Below are 18,432 nucleotides of genomic sequence, written 5' to 3' on the forward strand. Positions count from 1 at the left end.
ATCTTCGGTATTATTTTTGTTGCTATATAGGAAACAGCTGTTTTGTTGTTTAGTAGAAAACAATTTGACCATTTGCGCTGTTGCTCATAATGGAAAGTTAGTGGCTCCCCATGGACTGAGTGTTTTATTTCTCTTTGGGAGCTGTGGATGTAATTCTAATGGCAGAGCTGCATTCCCCAGTGAGAAGGTGGAACCAGATTCAGAACTCACAGTTTGGCAGTAAAGAGCCCAAACATCTGTTTTAATATAGATCTCATGGCCAATAAATCATTTCGAAATTCAGTGGCAAAAATGTTATTCAACAAAAATTTTATCTATGACTAATTGTTAGCTGAAATCATATTCCTGGAGGTCATTCATCACGGCATTAACAACTTGCCCAAGTTCTATCAAGGGGAATAGAAACATAGAAACATAGAATGTGTCGGCAGATAAGAACCATTTGGCCCATCTAGTCTGCCCAATATACTGTGTACTATGGATAGCCCCTGGCCCTATCTTATATGAAGGATGGCCTTATGCCTATCCCATGGATGCTTAAACTCCTTCACTGTATTTGCAGCTACCACTTCTGCAGGAAGGCTAGGAGATTAGGGGCAGCTGGATGATTAATATAACTATGTAGATCATCATTTTTGTAGATTAAATCTGGCCTTAATCTCACTGGTCTTGGTGACCATTCTCCTGAATGTCCTGTCTTCTGTTTGGGTCTTCATGCTCCTCAATGTCCTTCTTTTTGTTTCCGTCAATGTCTCCATTTGTCCTGTTGCAGGCTGTCCTTCAGTTCTTTAAAATATAAATTGTCTTCGCCAATGAGTTGGTTATTTTTTGTAATATGTCCACAATGGAAGGCTGGCTTGTTTGTTTTCTTTGCCATCCAAAGTCATCTTTTACTTCAATAAAGAGCCTCAAGAAATACCTTTAAAACAACAGAGCATCATTCATGACTATTCAATTTGAATACTATGAATAATACAAAAACTGACTAGAGAACTGATGCCATTGTGTGTATATCTTCATCACATGTTGTAGCACATATTGTCCAGTCATACTGTGTGAGTCCAGTGATGAGGACCCTGCTGACATGTTCAGCTAGTGGCTTGGTGAGAACCATTTAACAACTAAAGTGTGTCCCACTGCAGCCAGCCAGTCACAGGGGCAACACGTGAGGTTCACGGTGGACCGATGAGGGGCCAAATGATATAACACACAGTTCATCAGTTTACTCACGGTTAGCAGATAGCCTCCCTGGGCTGGAAGCACAGTGTTGAGGTGGACAGCACGAAATCCTCCGGGGCACGCTCTGTGGTAGGAAGCATCAGCCAAGATGGTGGTTGAGGTGCCCTTGATGTTAAGGGTGCTTAGGGTGCTTGTTGCGGCTGAGTCCATGGCTGTTTTTTGTCGTGACGCCAGTACCGTTAATGGTGGTACAACCAATAATGGTAATAATGAGGTAGACAGTGGTAAGATGCAACTCACAACTTTTACTTTGGATGTCTTTTGGTTGCAGCAGTACAATTATGCAGTCTCTAGATGGTACAGAGTTAATTCTGCAAATCCACTGTTTTAAGCTGTTTAGGTTTCTTGGTTTTGGAGCAGTGGGTTAGGTGTACCTGGTTCCTTTAGATGTGTTGGATCCTATTCCTTGTCTTTCCCTACAAGCTGAAGATTTTAGACAGGAAAACTCAACTGTCTCTCAGAAGTATGGTGTGGCTGCCTGATACTATAAACCTCCACCATGCAAAGGTGTCTGTGGCCCTCAATAATGGCTCTTATCACCGATGAATTCCTAGGAATGCTTGTTTCTTTTCCAGGGAGGCAAACTCTTCTCCTACTGGTCAGGGATGCAAGTCTATAGTCCGGCCACAGAAGGAAAATGCTCTTCTGCGCTTCACATCTGAGTATCACCTCCTAGCGAATAACACTACTCACTTATCTGTGTTATGGAGTCTTCACTCTATCTTTCCTCCCACTAATCTGATCTGACTACCTCAGATCTGCTCTCTTCTCTGACTACATTTTTAATTTCCTCACTAGGCCTGACCTAGGTATATATATAGGATCTGAACTATATCCCCATCTAGTGTTGGGATGTATAAATTACACCTAATAGGCCTGTTAACAGGGATTTTGCAGATACATACATACAAAATCATACATTACAACCTAGTGCTTTTAATAATATAAAAAGTGCTTTTAAGCAGTGCCCACACACACGTAGTGGGAGGCTGCACCACTACCAATATAAACGCCATACCCAATGGGCAACAAATGTTTGGAGAGGACACTTACTTATTACAGTGAAATACTTTTAATCTAGCATCAGTGCAGTTTTCCTGGTTCAGTCCTCCAGACTTATTTCAGGACCACATGGAAATGATCAGCAGCTTACAGTAGAATTCCAATTTGTTGGTACTGTGTTTGCAATTTTGGAAATGACCAATACATTCTGTGTACGGAGTTGCCATTGTAGACTTTTGGGGTAATTTATCAAACTGGTGTAAAGTAGAACTGGCTTAGTTGCCCATAGCAACCAATCAGATGCCACGTTTCATTTTCCAAAGGATCTCTCAAAAATTAAAGGTGGAATCTAATTGGTTGCTAAGGGCAACTAAGCCAGTTCTACTTTGATAAATGCCCCCCTTTGCTTTTAGGTATTGTAGCATAGAGTGTTTTAATTATATTTGTGTGCTTTTTAAAAAATCTTATTATATTATTTCTTTTTTTTTTTAGGTTGAGCTTCACGTTCACCTGGATGGAAGCTTCAAACCAGAGACAATCATGCAATTTGCAAAGTAACTATCATGCCGTGCACTGTTATTAGTAACATTATTTTATGTATTAAAGGACAACTGCTTCTCCCTTCACAATTTTCTTTTTTTTAAAGTTGATAATTTTGAAACATAAGTTGAAGAACCATAAGGATGCTCTCCACCTACATTTACTTTAGAATAATCTGATTTATATAGCAGCTTGCTAATGAAATACATATCAACATATGGGTTTTCAAATTAAGCGGTACCCTAAAGAGTATCCCATTATATTCACCCAATCTCATATCTCTTTGCCTTCTGCTCACGTCACAGTCCTGTGAAAAAGCTTACTTTTAGCTGGTATGTATTGGCATAGCTTGATTTTAATTTTTCCTTTTCTGCTCTCAGTCCAGCTTTTTGCAGAGGAACCCACTGGAGACAGATTTGTTGCTATGGATGCACTATATTTTATTATAGGGTTGTCCGACAATAAGTCCCTTGCAACCAGTGTGAGATTATTCACATCTTTACCTTACTGGTGAATTTGTATTAAGTTAAGATGGGGCTATGTGTCTTAGTACTACTTATGCCACCTTTTTCCTTGTTTCATGAATTATTTACCAGATTTGTTTTTAACCCCCCCCCCCCCCCCCCCTTACATCATTACATCCTTACATCATGCTCAAAGAGGAGGGTAAGTTGAGAAAGGCTTCACCTCCTCATATATCATCAAAGTAGACCATGTAGCTGCTATTGGGTCCTGGGGAGAAGAGACTTGGACTTAGTTGTTTTAACCCTCTTGCTTTTGATTAGGGGAAACCTGGTCCAGAGCTTCTTACTTAGCAAAGGCGGGGTGAGGAATCGGCCCAAAAGTAATGAATGGGGAAAACTAATAGCAGGCCTTTCTGTCCATGGTGGCAAAACTGATATAATAATGTGGGAAAATGTTAATCTATTAGCTATCCTCTAGGAGGAAAACTGTCTTTTTGAAGTGAATCATGGGCAGCTATCCTGTAAGTCAATGCTTCACCTAATAAAAAGCCTTGAAACGCGAATAGAAATATTAGCCAAGCCAAGGTCTCCTCCAAAATGAAGAGACACCCATCTGCAGACAGCTGTTTTGGGGTTCTTGCTCCTTATCAGTACAGAGCAATGCATTGGTCATGGTATGGAGGTGCTTCGGAGATGTGAGGTGTTTCGTGGTGTCCTCATACTGTACAGCAGTTTTAGCTGTTCTTGAGGCTTCAGAAAGTATTATTATTTTCTACTAATCAACATTTTTTCTCAATCCAGGCGGAGGCAGATCAAAATCCCAGCAGACACAGCAGAAGAACTCCTTCGGATTGTATCATATGATGAACCTCTCACTCTCACAGAATTTCTGACCAAGTTCAACTATTACATGCCTGCCATAGCGTGAGTCACTCACCAGCTCTGCTCTGTCATTACAATTTCTAGTTTCTCTTACATTTAAATCTTATTAATAACAATTTAAACACCAGATGTTCCCAGTGGTCAGTGAAGAAAACACATCCGGGGCAAATTATTGGTCTGTTTTTATGTCATTTTTGGGGTTATTAATGCAATGAAAAATCTAGGGGAGGTAAATTAGGTCAGGGCCACAAGATTGTTTTCGCAACAGATGTTGATACCTTAGGCTTGAGTTATGCAGCTTCTATCTGACCCTCTGTAAAGCTTTTGGATCCCAAAGGGCTGCAATGTCACTGTCCATTTTGTTTGTCACTGTTAAAGGGGTTCTCCAGAACTTTAACATTGATGGATTATTCTTAGCACAGGCCTTTAATGTTTGAACACAGTGAAAGATACAGAGGAAAAGGAAAGTTGCGCGGTGGCTCAGTGGTTAGCACTGCATTCGAATCCAACATATGCATGGAGTTTGTATGTTCTCTCCGAGTTTGTATGTTCTTCCCATGTTTGCGTGGGTTTCCTCCGGATACTCTGGTTTCCTCCCACTCCAAAGACATACTGATAGGGAACTTAGATTGTGAGCTTCATTGGGACAGCGAGTGATGCTAATGTCTGTAAAGTTCTGCGGAATATGTCAGCGCTATATAAGTGTGTAAAATAAAAAAAAGTTGTGCCCCCTTTATTATTTACAAGCACAATGGCTCGTCTGTACAGAAGACTGTGCTTCTGTGGGTTAACTTGAAGTGCCAATCAGTGTCGGACAGGGGTTCCTTAGGTCCACCATCAAGTTATACAGAACATATGCTTATTCATTTTTAATTCCATTGCATAAAAAATAGACACTAGTGGTAAATGACTGGCTGTAAAGTCAGCTTCAAGTTGTGGACCTTAGGGGCCTTATTGTATTAGGAATGTATGACTGTGTCAGAGCCTGGGCCCGCCAGAGGATCGTCTGGTACTCTGGTGGACCATCTGTAGAAGAGCCCAGCCCATTGTGTGGCATTTAGCATATTGGTGTATGCTTATAGGGCAGTGAGACTTTTTGGGTTGCCCCAGTCTTCAGGGCCCAGGTGCAACTGCTACCACTACACCTCCTATAGCTGCGCCTCTGCGGTTCCTGTTATTGCAGTTCATTTCATTTTCTAGAAGACTGCAGCCCTGCTTTTCTTATCCCATATATTCCCTTTAATAGTGATAATAATCTTTATTTATATAGCCCCAACATATTCCACAGAGCTTTACAATGAGGGTTTTCATGTTCAAACAGTCATAACTTACATAGCAACAAACAAGTCAACAATTAAAATGAGAGCAAGTTCTTACAATCTATGAGGAGATAGGGGTGACACAAAAGGTAAATTGTGTTTGTTTTGTACAGTGGTCCGGCCATATTAGAATAGGGGAGTAGATATAGAGCTGCATGAGCCTCACCAGCCGATATGGAGTGTGGTGGATACAGTTGGATGATGATCAGGCTCTGAGGAATGATGAGGAACCGAGAAGAGTTAGATCAGGGGATGTGACAGTCCACCCTAAAAAGATGTGTTTTTAGGGCGCGCCTAAAACTGTGGATGTTATGAATTATCCTAATTTCTTGGGGTAGGGCATTCCAGAGAACTCTTGGAGAGGGGAGTGAGAGGATCTAATTATGGTGGATGTTAATCATAAGTCATCTGCAGAGTGTAAAGCACAGGTAGGATGGTAGATGGAAATGTAGGGGGTGCAGCACTGTGGAGAGCTTTGTGGGTGAGAATGAGCAGTTTAAATTGAATCCTGTACTTTTTAAAAACACTTAACGATGCTCCATATGTGGTGACCGATTTGTTTCTTCTTTTAGAGGTGACAGAGAAGCCATTAAGAGGGTCGCCTATGAATTTCTCGAAATGAAAGCCAAGGAAGGGGTAGTGTATGTGGAGGTCAGATATAGCCCTCACTTTTTGGCCAACTCCAAAGTGGACCCTATCCCATGGGGACAGAAAGAGTAAGTGATGTTTTTTTTTTTATATTTGTGGACTCCTCCAATAGCGTTTGGGTTAATATTATAACCAACCTCTAGATTGCAGTATCAATTCCTCACCTAATGGTGCAGATATCCATGGACCTACTATAGACTTATCGCAAAGATTCATGGCATGTCCACCTCCTTCTAATATTTACTATATTCCCAGCCATTTAATTTCATGTACCACTTTATAGTATATTCTGTAGAGCTGTATGCAGATTCCCTAATTTCCCTGTTTCACACACACGTACATGCTAAAGACAATTACCTTATTGTCATATCTGGCATGGGGGATGGTGACATAAGGGGTGGTCCATTTTGCAATATGCTCGATTCTTTTTCTTTGTGTATGACTATTGGTCTAAAACAGAAGTCTGGTGCATCCAATAGACAGAGTAGATAGTTATCCACAGAGCCACCTAGGGCCTGCCATAGCCGTGGCAGCTGCACCCCTTTGATTCCGTGACCTTTGCAATACTCTTATTGATGCCATGTTGTCATTGTACCCGCTCTTGTCTCCGCAGGGGGGACATCACACCGGATGATGTAGTTAACCTTGTTAATCAAGGATTACGAGAAGGAGAAAAAGCCTTCAACATCAAAGCCAGGTCTATTCTATGCTGCATGCGGCACATGCCAAGTAATGTATTCCAACCCCCGCTGCTCTGTTTTATCTTCTATCCTGGCATACATTGTATTGTAGATATCAGAAAAGTATACCCTATGTTGAACCCATGTGTCAGTCACAGGCTAGGCTTATTGCTTAGTACATGGGTCTAGATGAAGAATATTCTATTTTGGTTTGCAAATTGACATATGTGATAGGAAGACAACATTTTAAAATTATTACATTTCACCTAAAGTGATAAATCAAGCAACTTTGCAAATGTTGATTAAAAAAAAGTCTACAGTTTTGCCTATACAGCTCCTTTGCAGACCCATGTGTCTACATAGTTGGAAGTAGTAAGACAACAACCCTATGTAATAAAAACAGGGTCTGAAAACCGCCAGTCAATAGTGATCTGACTGGTAGCTGTGGGCAGTTTTGCCTCCAGTATTGAGCTTCAAAGTCTCCAGGGCTACACATTCATGAGCTGTATATTGGGATCCTCTATATTGGGAGGATTGTCTCAATATATTTTGATCTTCTAGTTCTGTATACAGGAGCTGATTTGGAACTTAAAGTGGCCCTAGAAAAAAAAAAAAACATTTATGGCCCCAAAAAATGGCGCAACACAATTTGGCAGTGCCAACACAAACTGGCTATCAGAAATGAAAAGGGCTTGGTCGGACCCCCTGTAGGGTCTATGGCCAGTCCGCCCCTGTCTGTATAAACCCTAGTGCAAATATTTAAAGGTGCCATACTGAAATAGTTATGGTTTTCTTTAAATATACAGTTGCAAGAAAAAGTATGTGAACCCTTTGGAATGATATGGATTTCTGCACAAATTGGTCATAAAATGTGATCTGATCTTCATCTAAGTCACAACAATAGACAATTACAGTCTGCTTAAACTAATAACACACAAAGAATTCAATGTTACCATGTTTTTATTGAACACACCATGTAAACATTCACAGTGCAGGTGGAAAAAGTATGTGAACCCCTAGACTAATGACATCTCCAAGAGCTAATTGGAGTGAGGTGTCAGGCAACTGGAGTCCAATCGATGAGATTGGAGGTGTTGGTTACAGCTGCCCTGCCCTATAAAAAACACACACCAGTTCTGGGTTTGCTTTTCACAAGAAGCATTGCCTGATGTGAATGATGCCTCACACAAAAGAGCTCTCAGAAGACCTACGATTAAGAATTGTTGACTTGCATAAAGCTGGAAAGGGTTATAAAAGTATCTCTAAAAGCCTTGCTGTTCATCAGTCCACGGTAAGACAAATTGTCTATAAATGGAGAAAGTTCAGCACTGCTGCTACTCTCCTTAGGAGTGTCCATCCTGTAAAGATGACTGCAAGAGCACAGCACAGACTGCTCAATGAGGTGAAGAAGAATCCTAGAGTGTCAGCTAAAGACTTACAAAAGTCTCTGGTATATGCTAACATCCCTGTTAGCGAATCTACGATACGTAAAACACTAAACAAGAATGAATTTCATGGGAGGATACCACAGAGGAAGCCACTGCTGTCCAAAAAAAAACATTGCTGCACGTTTACAGTTTGCACAAGAGCACCTGGATGTTCCACAGCAGTACTGGCAAAATATTCTGTGGACAGATGAAACCAAAGTTGAGTTGTTTGGAAGAAACACACAACACTATGTGTGGAGAAAAAGAGGCACAGCACACCAACATCAAAACCTCATCCCAACTGTGAAGTATGGTGGTGGGGACATCATGGTTTGGGGCTGCTTTGCTGCGTCAGGGCCTGGACTGATTGCTATCATCAAAGGAAAAATGAATTCCCAAGTTTATCAAGACATTTTGCAGGAGAACTTAAGGCCATCTGTCCAGCAGCTGAAGCTCAACAGAAGATGGGTGTTGCAACAGGACAACGACCCAAAGCATAGAAGTAAATCAACAACAGAATGGCTTAGACAGAAGAAAATACACCTTCTGGAGTGGCCCAGTCAGAGTCCTGACCTCAACCCCATTGAGATGCTGTGGCATGACCTCAAGAAAGCGATTCACACCAGACATCCCAAGAATATTGCTAAGGCTATGTTCACATCAGCGTTCAGCCTTTCCGTTCTCCTGCTCCGTTATAGTAGCAGGAAAACGGAAAGGACGGATTCGGCTCATAACTGAGCCGAACGGAGCCTACGGACCTCATAGACCCCCATAGACTATAATGGGGTCCGTTAGGTTTCCGCTCAGAAGATGATTTTGGAGCGGAGACAAAAGTCCTGCATGCAAAATACACTAAAATTCCTAAGTCCTTTTCCATGTCAGTGTAAGGCCTCATGCACACAACCGTTTTTTTTTGCGGTCCGCAAAACGGATTTCCGTTGTTCCGTGATCTGTGACCGTTTTTTCTTCCGTGGGTCTTCCTTGATTTTTGGAGGATCCACGGACATGAAAAGTGAAAAAAAAAACTAAGTCAAGTTTGCATTGAAAATGATAGGAAAAACGGACACGGATCACGGACGCGGATAACCATCTTGTGTGCATCCGTGATTTTTCACGGACCCATTGACCTGAATGGGTCCGTGAACCGTTGTCCGTGAAAAAAATAGGATAGGTCATATTTTTTTCACGGACTGGAAAAACGGATCACAGACGCGGAAGCCAAACGGTGCATTTTCCGATTTTTCCACGGACCCATTGAGAGTCAATGGGTCCGCGAAAAAAAAAACGGAAAACGGACCAACGGCTGCGGATACACACAACAGTCGTGTGCATGAGGCCTTACCCAGTGTTTTACGATTTAGTATCTATGGGTGACTTGCATTATTCCTTTCCATGTGCATAACCTTACATTTGTCAGTGTTAAACCACATCTGCCACTTCTCTGCCCAAGCCTCCAATCTATCAAGATCCCTATGTAGCAGTATACTGTCCTCTGTAGGATATATGTACAGTATACAGTCCTCTGTAGGATATATGTACAGTATACTGTCCTCTGTAGTATATATGTACAGTATACTGTCCTCTGTAGGATATATGTCCCGTATACTGTCCTCTGTAGGATATATGTACAGTATACTGTCCTCTGTAGGATATATGTACAGTATACTGTCCTCTGTAGTATATATGTACAGTATACTGTCCTCTGTAGTATATATGTACAGTATACTGTCCTCTGTAGGATATATGTACAGTATACTGTCTTCTGTAGGATATATGTACAGTATACTGTCCTCTGTAGTATATATGTACAGTATACTGTCCTCTGTAGGATATATGTACAGTATACTGTCTTCTGTAGGATATATGTATAGTATACTGTCCTCTGTAGTATATATGTACAGTATACTGTCTTCTGTAGGATATATGTACAGTATACTGTCCTCTGTAGGATATATGTACAGTATACTGTCCTCTGTAGTATATATGTACAGTATACTGTCCTCTGTAGGATATATGTACAGTATACTGTCCTCTGTAGTATATATGTACAGTATACTGTCCTCTGTAGTATATATGTACAGTATACTGTCCTCTGTAGGATATATGTACAGTATACTGTCCTCTGTAGGATATATGTACAGTATACTGTCCTCTGTAGGATATATGTACAGTATACTGTCCTCTGTAGGATATATGTACAGTATACTGTCTTCTGTAGGATATATGTACAGTATACTGTTCTGTTCCGTATTAATTACTTTACACAGTTTAGTGTCATCTGCAAAAATTGATACTTTACTATGCAAGCCTTCAACAAGATCATTAATAAATATATTGAAAAGAAGAGGGCCCAATACTGACCCCTGAGGTACTCCACTAGTGACAGTGACCCAATCTGAGTATGTACCGTTAATAACCACCCTCTGTTTTCTATCATTGAGCCAGTTACTTACCCACATACAGACGTTTTCTCCCAGTCCGAGCATTCTCATTTTATATACTAACCTTTTATGTGGCACAGTATTAAATGCTTTGGAGAAGGCAAGATATATAACATGCACTGACTCACACAGGTCAAGTCAACTTACCTCCTCATAGAGACTGATTACGTTTGACAGGACTGAGCCCTCATAAACCCATGCTAATACGATACTCCAGGATAGCATCTCTTAGAAAACCTTCAAACAGTTTACCCACAAAAGCTGTTAAACTTACTCGCCTATAGTTTCCGGAATAACCTTTCGACCCATTTTTGAATATTGCCACCACATTTGCAATGCTCTGGTCCTGTGGAACAGACCCTATCCTTAAATACTAGGGCTCTATCAGTAATGTTTATTGCTGAGAAAAATGGTATTTTAATATTTGCAAATGATCCTCTAGGAGCAATAGGAGCGTTTCCATTATACCTACAGGCTCTGCTCTCTCTGCAACTGCTGCGCCCTCTGCACTGTGATCGAAAGAGGCGGTGAAAACGTCATCACACCTGAACCTGTCAATCATAATGCAGAGGGTGCAGCAGTTGCAGAGAGAGCAGAGCCTCTAGGTGTAATGGCAATGCCCCCGTTGCTCCTAGAGGCTCATTTGCATATATTATAACATCATTTTTCTCAGCAATGCGGGCACATATGAACATGGGGCCAACACAGATGCCTTCAGCTGCCAACAGGTCAGCCAGGTTTATAGGTACAAACCTGGTGACAGATGCCCTTTAAGTACTCACATACATTTTTTTGTTGAGTTGGTCAAATATGACTGGGGCAGAGATTATTAATGAATTATAATGAAGAATTATAAGACTGAGCTCAATTAGATGGCCAGTACAGAATTTCATCCTCTGCTTACTGTTGCTGAGATATCAGAAACTCTGAGAAATCAATACACAAAGGCCGACATTGTGTAACCTTTTATTATGCAGGGATTAAGCTACATTTGCTGACGGATAAATATCTCTTTAACTGACTGGAAATCAGTGAGTGATGTTATGAATACACCGTACATAACTTGCAGGTAATAGGATGATGCCCATCGCTTACAAGGCGGAGTTCCTATATAATCCGTAATTCCACCTGTCATCCAGTCCCAGGGCTGGTGCTGCACTGACTGACCCGCTCCACCTAGGAGTCCAAAAACGCTACTTGTCAGCAGCAATTGTTTTCATGGGACCAGGACAAGTCCAAAGAAAGCAACAACACTGAGTCATTTATAGAGTTGGGCAGGAACATCAACAGCTCTAAACAGCAACAGGATTAGTGTTGACGTCGAAATGAAGAATTTAGAAGAACTCCTCACTTAAGGTTGTTAACAAACCCTTGAACCACACAGGTTGTCAGAGACCTCTCCAGACTTGGAGAGGAACATCCACAACTGCACACCCTATTTCAAACAGAATAAGGGTCGGTAATCTGTCTTTGTAAGACCTGTGGCTAATTGGGCATGAATAGCGGCAACTATTTTAGAAACCAGAATTATGTTCACAACGATTCCTCTTCCCTATTCCTCCTGGTAAATCATCAATCAAAATGTTTCCCCAGCAGAGGGCATCAGTGAGCCCATGTTCCGGCTTTAATAATTACATTTGTTTGATGATTTTATTTGTTTAGAGAATAGGCAGTTATACAATTTTCTAATATACATGTTTTTTAAAAATTTTGCTCTCAGACTTTTATTATAATCGCACAAATGGTACACCCCATTTTAGTCCTGTAAAGTACATCTGTATAAAGTCGAAATAGGACTAAAGATGGTGTCAGTCATGTGACCCTCAATCCTGTTGTGTGACCTCTAGCATTCAGTTTACTGTCTAGATAGCTAACATGTGAATAGTAGCATCTTGAGATGCATATACCGTATTGTTTGCTGTACCTGACCATAAGATGCACATAGGATTGAGAGGAGGAAAATTAGAAAAAAAGATATCTTTTCTCCGACCCCCAATGCTCATCAGACCTCCGATCAAACCCCCATTCCTCATGAGACTTCATATCAGGCCCCCAATACTCATCAGATACCCAAATCAGACCCTAAATACAGACCTCAGATTAGGCCCTAAATAGTTATCAGACCTCAGATCAGAACCCCATTCCTCATCAGGCCTTATATCAGGCCTCCAATACTCATCAGACCCCCATATTTAGACCCTCAGTACAGACCTCAGATCAGGCCCTAAATAGTTATCACACCTCAGATCAGACCTCCATTTGTTATCAGTCCTCAGATCAGAACCCCAGTACTCATCATACCTCCTACCTTCACCAGACCTCAGATTAGACATAAAATAAATGAACTTACTACCACTCACCACGCACAGATCCAGCATTCTCTTCATGCACTCCCCACTCCCTGATCTCTGGGCGCCACGCTGAATCGTGACCATGACGCTGTATGCAGTCGTGGCACAGTGCAGAGTGGCACCCAGGGAGCAGTGAGTACAGCCAGCACCAGGAGCGCTGTTTTCACAGTTCCCCATTCCTACTGTGTACTAATGAGAGCTTCCAGAAGCACCTATTAGTATTCACCTCATAAGACACACTGACATTTTCTTCCCACTTTTGGGTGGAAAAAGTGCGTCTTATAGAGTAAAAATTATGGTAAATAAAGTACATACAGTACTACTGCCAGAAGTAGCTCCTCATCATGCCTGCCAGTGTCAGTGTAGAAGCACTTCAAACATTCTCTGTCTCACCTGTATGTGTTTTTTCTTTGTTTACAGTTAACTTTTTAACAACAGGACTACATCGCCTAGAGACAGGCAACCATTTTACTTATCAACTGGAAACAGGCAGCCATGTAAACACACATACAATGACGTAGTTGTAATAGCCACAATGGTTTACACCATTACTCCTATGTCATAGAAGTGTCCTGTGTGATGTCCCAGCACATATATGCCATATTGCTTACTGAATGTCAGTGGAGTGTCACATGACTGATGCCATGTTTCAGTTAGGCCATGGATGCATTACACAGGACTGACTGATACATGGGTTATACCATTGTACTGTACAGATAGGGGCTGACAACCTGAAATAAGAAAAGTAAGCAAAATTTTAAATACATGCATATTTGGAAAATTGTTTTAAATATATAAAATTTCCTATTCTATAAACCAAAAAGGAATACCCTTTTAAATTACATTTTTGATATATTTAGAGGCATGATGGGAGTGGAATATAATATTTACCAGAAGTTCCTACTTTTATATAACTTATATTAACAGGTATTAATTTCAGTTGTTGACATTAGTCGCCCATTATATTGACATGCTTATGATGTCATGTCATAATTGATTTTCATGAAAATTCCCACTGCCCATAGCCGCATGTATTCATTGCAGCCACATTTGCCCCCACACTCTGCTGGTCACACCCATGTTGGCATCAGGCAGTGCCAGACTCAAGCCTTTCCAAGTGATCTATGGTTCCAACCAGGTGGGTGCGATAACAGCCTTGCATCACATCGACCTGTGTGGAAAGGGGACCTGGTTTTCCATCCCCGATTCTCTATGATTATAACAACTGACCAGGGAAGGTGGGTGGTGGAGGTCCACTAGGTCTCCAAGGTGGAATCTGCTCTGGTTGACCCTATGATGTGACACCATGTTACGTTCAGTCTCAGTGGTGTGAAGTCTATTATACCTTGACATTGAATGCTTCTTTCTGATCTTTTTACAGACTGGTCCTTAGAGGTGGTAGAACTCTGCAAGAAATATCAAAACGACACTGTAGTAGCAATTGACCTGGCAGGTGATGAATCTCTGGACCTTGAGGCGGCTCCAGGGCACAGAAAGGCATATGAGGTGAGCAGTATAAAATGAGGTGGATGTTTACCATCCGCCTGGTTGGAACCATAGATCACTTAATGTATACTTAATGTATACAGCAGCTGTCGCAAAAATACAACTGGAGAGCCTAAGGTGCAGATGACTGTGGTAGAGGTTTGTGGGTGTTTCCTCGCCTCCCCCCATTGAGTTCCTTTCCACGGCCATGTTGTGTTTGTGTAGGATTTCAGTGCCCAGTATGGGAACAGTAGAGCTCTCTGTGCTCGGACAGGCCCACACCATGTTCATCTGCTGCCTCTGACCTTCTGTGGCTTCATATTTATAAGTGAGTTGTTTGTACAAGAAATATTTTGAGATATGAAGATCCTGGAGTAGATGCCAGACCTGGCACACGTATGAGGACGAGGATTTTACAGCACATTGATCCCCCTCTGTGATTTGTGTCCTTACTAATAACTATCTGATGCCAAAGTTTCACCTCGTCTTACAGTATCACATTACTTCATGATTCTTGGACAATTGTGGCAATGACTGGACATCAGTTAGGGGTCAGGCTGCTGTAATCCCCACTAGTCAACTGTTATACTGTAATTGGGGGAAACTACGGGCGACCACAGAGTGTTCTACATTGATGTATTAAAATGAACCATGCCTCCACAGTATCTGCTCCTTGTCTGCCCTGGCCAATAGACGGGTCTCCCACGGGCACTGATAGCACATGTATAAAGGGGTTATCATGATGGTAGAGCTCCTTAGACTACCTGCACACATTGCGGATCACTTGCGATTTTTACGCGCAGAGTTTCGTAAAGGGAAAAACATACAGATGCAGATGACCGTATATTTGGTCTGCATCCAAACAGCATTTTTTGCGGATCGAATACAGACACATTCATTTCTAGGGGGCTGCAAAAACGTGGACGTCATACGGATGCTGTCTGTATCAATTTGTCCGCATGTCCGTTCCTCAAAAACTGATTTTGAGGACAAGAATAGACATTTTTACAATAGTGTGGGATGGGAAAGTGTGGGAAGCAAACGGCTGGTATCCGTGTTTTATGCAAAATAAATACGGTTGTGTGCATGTAGCCTAATAAAGTATCTCAGGTCCATTAGGTCACAAAGAAATGGCATCTAGCGGATGTAAACCCCCGGAGTCAGGAGACTGGTGCTGGATAACAGTCGCTGTGCTCCGTGTGGCTGCTGCGCGGAGAGTCCGGGACTGATATAACAGGCGCTGTGCTCTGGGGTTGCGGTAATATGGCTGTAGTGTGTAGGGACTAAGACCCATATGGGAAGCGCCGGTCTTTAGTAAATGACCCCCCCCCCCCCCCCCAAAGTTTTATTTGGCTGAAAGGCATGTTTATGATGCCAGTGTGCCCTTCCTGACAATGTGCACCTATGATGGGCACACTCTGAACAACCCATTTATCAGGGTTTTCTGCTAGCATGTTCCATTGTCTATGGAAGTGCCAGAGATAGCTGATAGCTGCCATCTCCAGCACTCCCATAAAGAATGAATGGAGCAGTAGGGTGCATGCCCGACCGGCCGCTACATCAGATTGGGGGGGGGACGGTGACCCTGTTCTTGGTGGGGCAACTGAGAGATATTACTGTATGGGGACATCAAGGAGACATTATAATGTATGGGGGCAACACGGAAACACCAGTACATGTTTTGAGGTTTTTTTTAATTCTAAATGGGCATTTATCGCGATATATATATATCATTATCGTGGGAATAATTTTGATATCGCCCAACCCTAGATAGGACATGCTGCGGGTTAGACATGGGACATGCTGCCCATTCACTTACAGGGGGTCATTTATCAAAACTGTTGTAAGGGAAAACTGGTTTTGTTACCCATAGCAACAAAAGAGATTCCACCTTTCATTTTTCAGAGGTCCTTTAGAAAATGAAAGGCGGAATCTGATTGGTTGCTATTGACACAAGTTTTGATAAATAATGAGATTTGAGATGTCGCTACCATTGTATTCTGTACGTTGTTGCAGAATTTCAATGCAGATTCCACAACAGAAATTTTGGAACAAATACATAATGTGAGAACTTCACCCTAAAGTGTCGCTCAGGCAGGAGGATAGTAATGCAGTCCTGGGTGCTGGGCAGAGCCCTCCCCTGGTATGTGGTAACACAATGAGATGACTGCTTTACCACTGACTATACAGTATAGTAAGCTGCGAGCACAGGCGTGTCCGTGAGGGACGGGTGACACACAGCTTAGTACATGTCTATTGTACAGAGACTACTGGAACGCGGAAGTTACACGCTGGGAAATACTTACAGGCAGTGTAGTCACCGAGTCTGTCCTGCAACTTCCTATTAACTTTGTGTAACCATTCCTTACCAGATCTCTGCTTGCTGTTTGTGAATAGAAAAAAATGTTCTTTCTGAATCCCACTTATGGTCTAGCCCTGCTTATATGGTACGTTACCATGTATGATAGATCATGTCACTAGAGTTGCAGTCACAGCCAGACCCAGGTGGTCAAAAACTACTTCAAGGGTTGTTCCCACTGTGGACTTTTGGCCTGGACGCTGCGCCAAACTTCTGCCATTGGCTGTATGGTGTCTGCCTCCCATTGTTTTCATTGGGAGGTGGCGCTGTACTTTCAGGGCCAGTGATTTAAAGCCGCAACTGCACCAATATGGCACATGTCTTTTCTTGGTGCGGTAGGTAGACAGCCGCCTCTTGAGTGCTGTCCACTCGTGGCGTTGCTCCTTTCAGTAGAGCTAAGCCACGAAGTACACTGTGTGAATGGGCCCTGGTATGAAAGTGTTGTGTGTGTTTGGGGGGGCGTGCAGGAGCTTCGTCTCTGGATGGAGCTTCTCACATTGTGTCCTATGACCAGACCAAACATCATAACAAATGTGTGTTTCCATCATGGAGGCAGCTGGTATCCATCCAGTCTAAGAACAGACTGATCAATGCAAAGCTTTAGATCGTCAGCTCTTATGGTCCGTGCCCTTTGGACTCTCCTTTCAGCCATTTGTACTACAGTATTTATCATTTTGAAGGTCTCTGATTGTTCAGAGTTGTGGAATACGCTGCCGCTTTATTATTCTAGGTTCTTGTGCCCAGCAAGTCCGTTTGAAGGGACAGTCCCTACTTTTTACCGAAGTCCCTCTGTCCCTCCTTACTCCTTAAATGTCCCTCTTTTTCATCTGAGGTGTAGACATTTATAACATTGATCCAGAAAGTGTTGGTCTGGTTCCTACCTTGTATATTAAAGCCCGCCTTGTATATTTTTTCATTATTCCATGCAATTTAGATTTTAGAAATTTCTGTATTCAAAATTTTTTTGCGCTATTGTGTATAAATAGGCAGGAAAAATAGATCTTTCACACAATTAAGTGCCCCTCTTTGACCGTCCAAAAAGTTGGGAGCTATGGTCTGGACAGTCTGTAAAAATTGGTGACCTTTTTCCTGTGTCTGGAAAAAATAGGTGTGTCCGTGATTTTCTTGAGGGTGGTGGTGGTGGAGTTGATTATTTTGGTGGTAATTATCATCATTTTACAGCTGATACTGGCTGAGCGAAGTTCTCAAAAATTAGATTCGGCTGCTTCGCTGAATTTTCCCCAAAAATTTGCTTTGTGACTAATTACTTTGTCACAATTCTCATTTCTTTGTAAATAGCGAGTGCAATGACAGGGAACGGCGATTGCCCCGCCCCTCGTCATTGAACCCCTCAGATGCCGTGTTTATCTCTGATTGCGGCCTCAGAGACTAATATTAAGGCCTTTCAGGGGTTGATCCACAAAAAAAAAAAAAATTACTCATACTTACCTCCATTTGAGTGCCAAGAGGTCGCCACGGTTATCTTGCTTGAAGATCCAGAGCAAAATCTTGTGCGGCACGTGATGACGTCATACATCACTGTGCATGTGATTTCGCGCAGGATCTTCGAGCTCGGTGGCTGCGGCGGTCTCTTT

The 18,432-nt window shown here is 42.1% G+C and overlaps 1 protein-coding gene across 1 annotated transcript in view; it reads left to right on the top strand.

Annotated features, from left to right (window-relative positions):
* Window positions 1-18,432, top strand: part of ADA (adenosine deaminase) — a 78,865-nt gene that overhangs the window by 51,310 nt on the left and 9,123 nt on the right. The window contains exons 2-6 of the mRNA XM_040435795.1: window positions 2,734-2,795; window positions 4,047-4,169; window positions 6,019-6,162; window positions 6,708-6,823; window positions 14,375-14,499. Coding sequence (XP_040291729.1) covers window positions 2,734-2,795; window positions 4,047-4,169; window positions 6,019-6,162; window positions 6,708-6,823; window positions 14,375-14,499 — 570 coding nt within the window. The remainder of the gene's footprint in view (window positions 1-2,733; window positions 2,796-4,046; window positions 4,170-6,018; window positions 6,163-6,707; window positions 6,824-14,374; window positions 14,500-18,432) is intronic.

This window comes from Bufo bufo, chromosome 6, assembly GCF_905171765.1.
Source record: "Bufo bufo chromosome 6, aBufBuf1.1, whole genome shotgun sequence".
Lineage (NCBI taxonomy): Eukaryota > Metazoa > Chordata > Amphibia > Anura > Bufonidae > Bufo > Bufo bufo.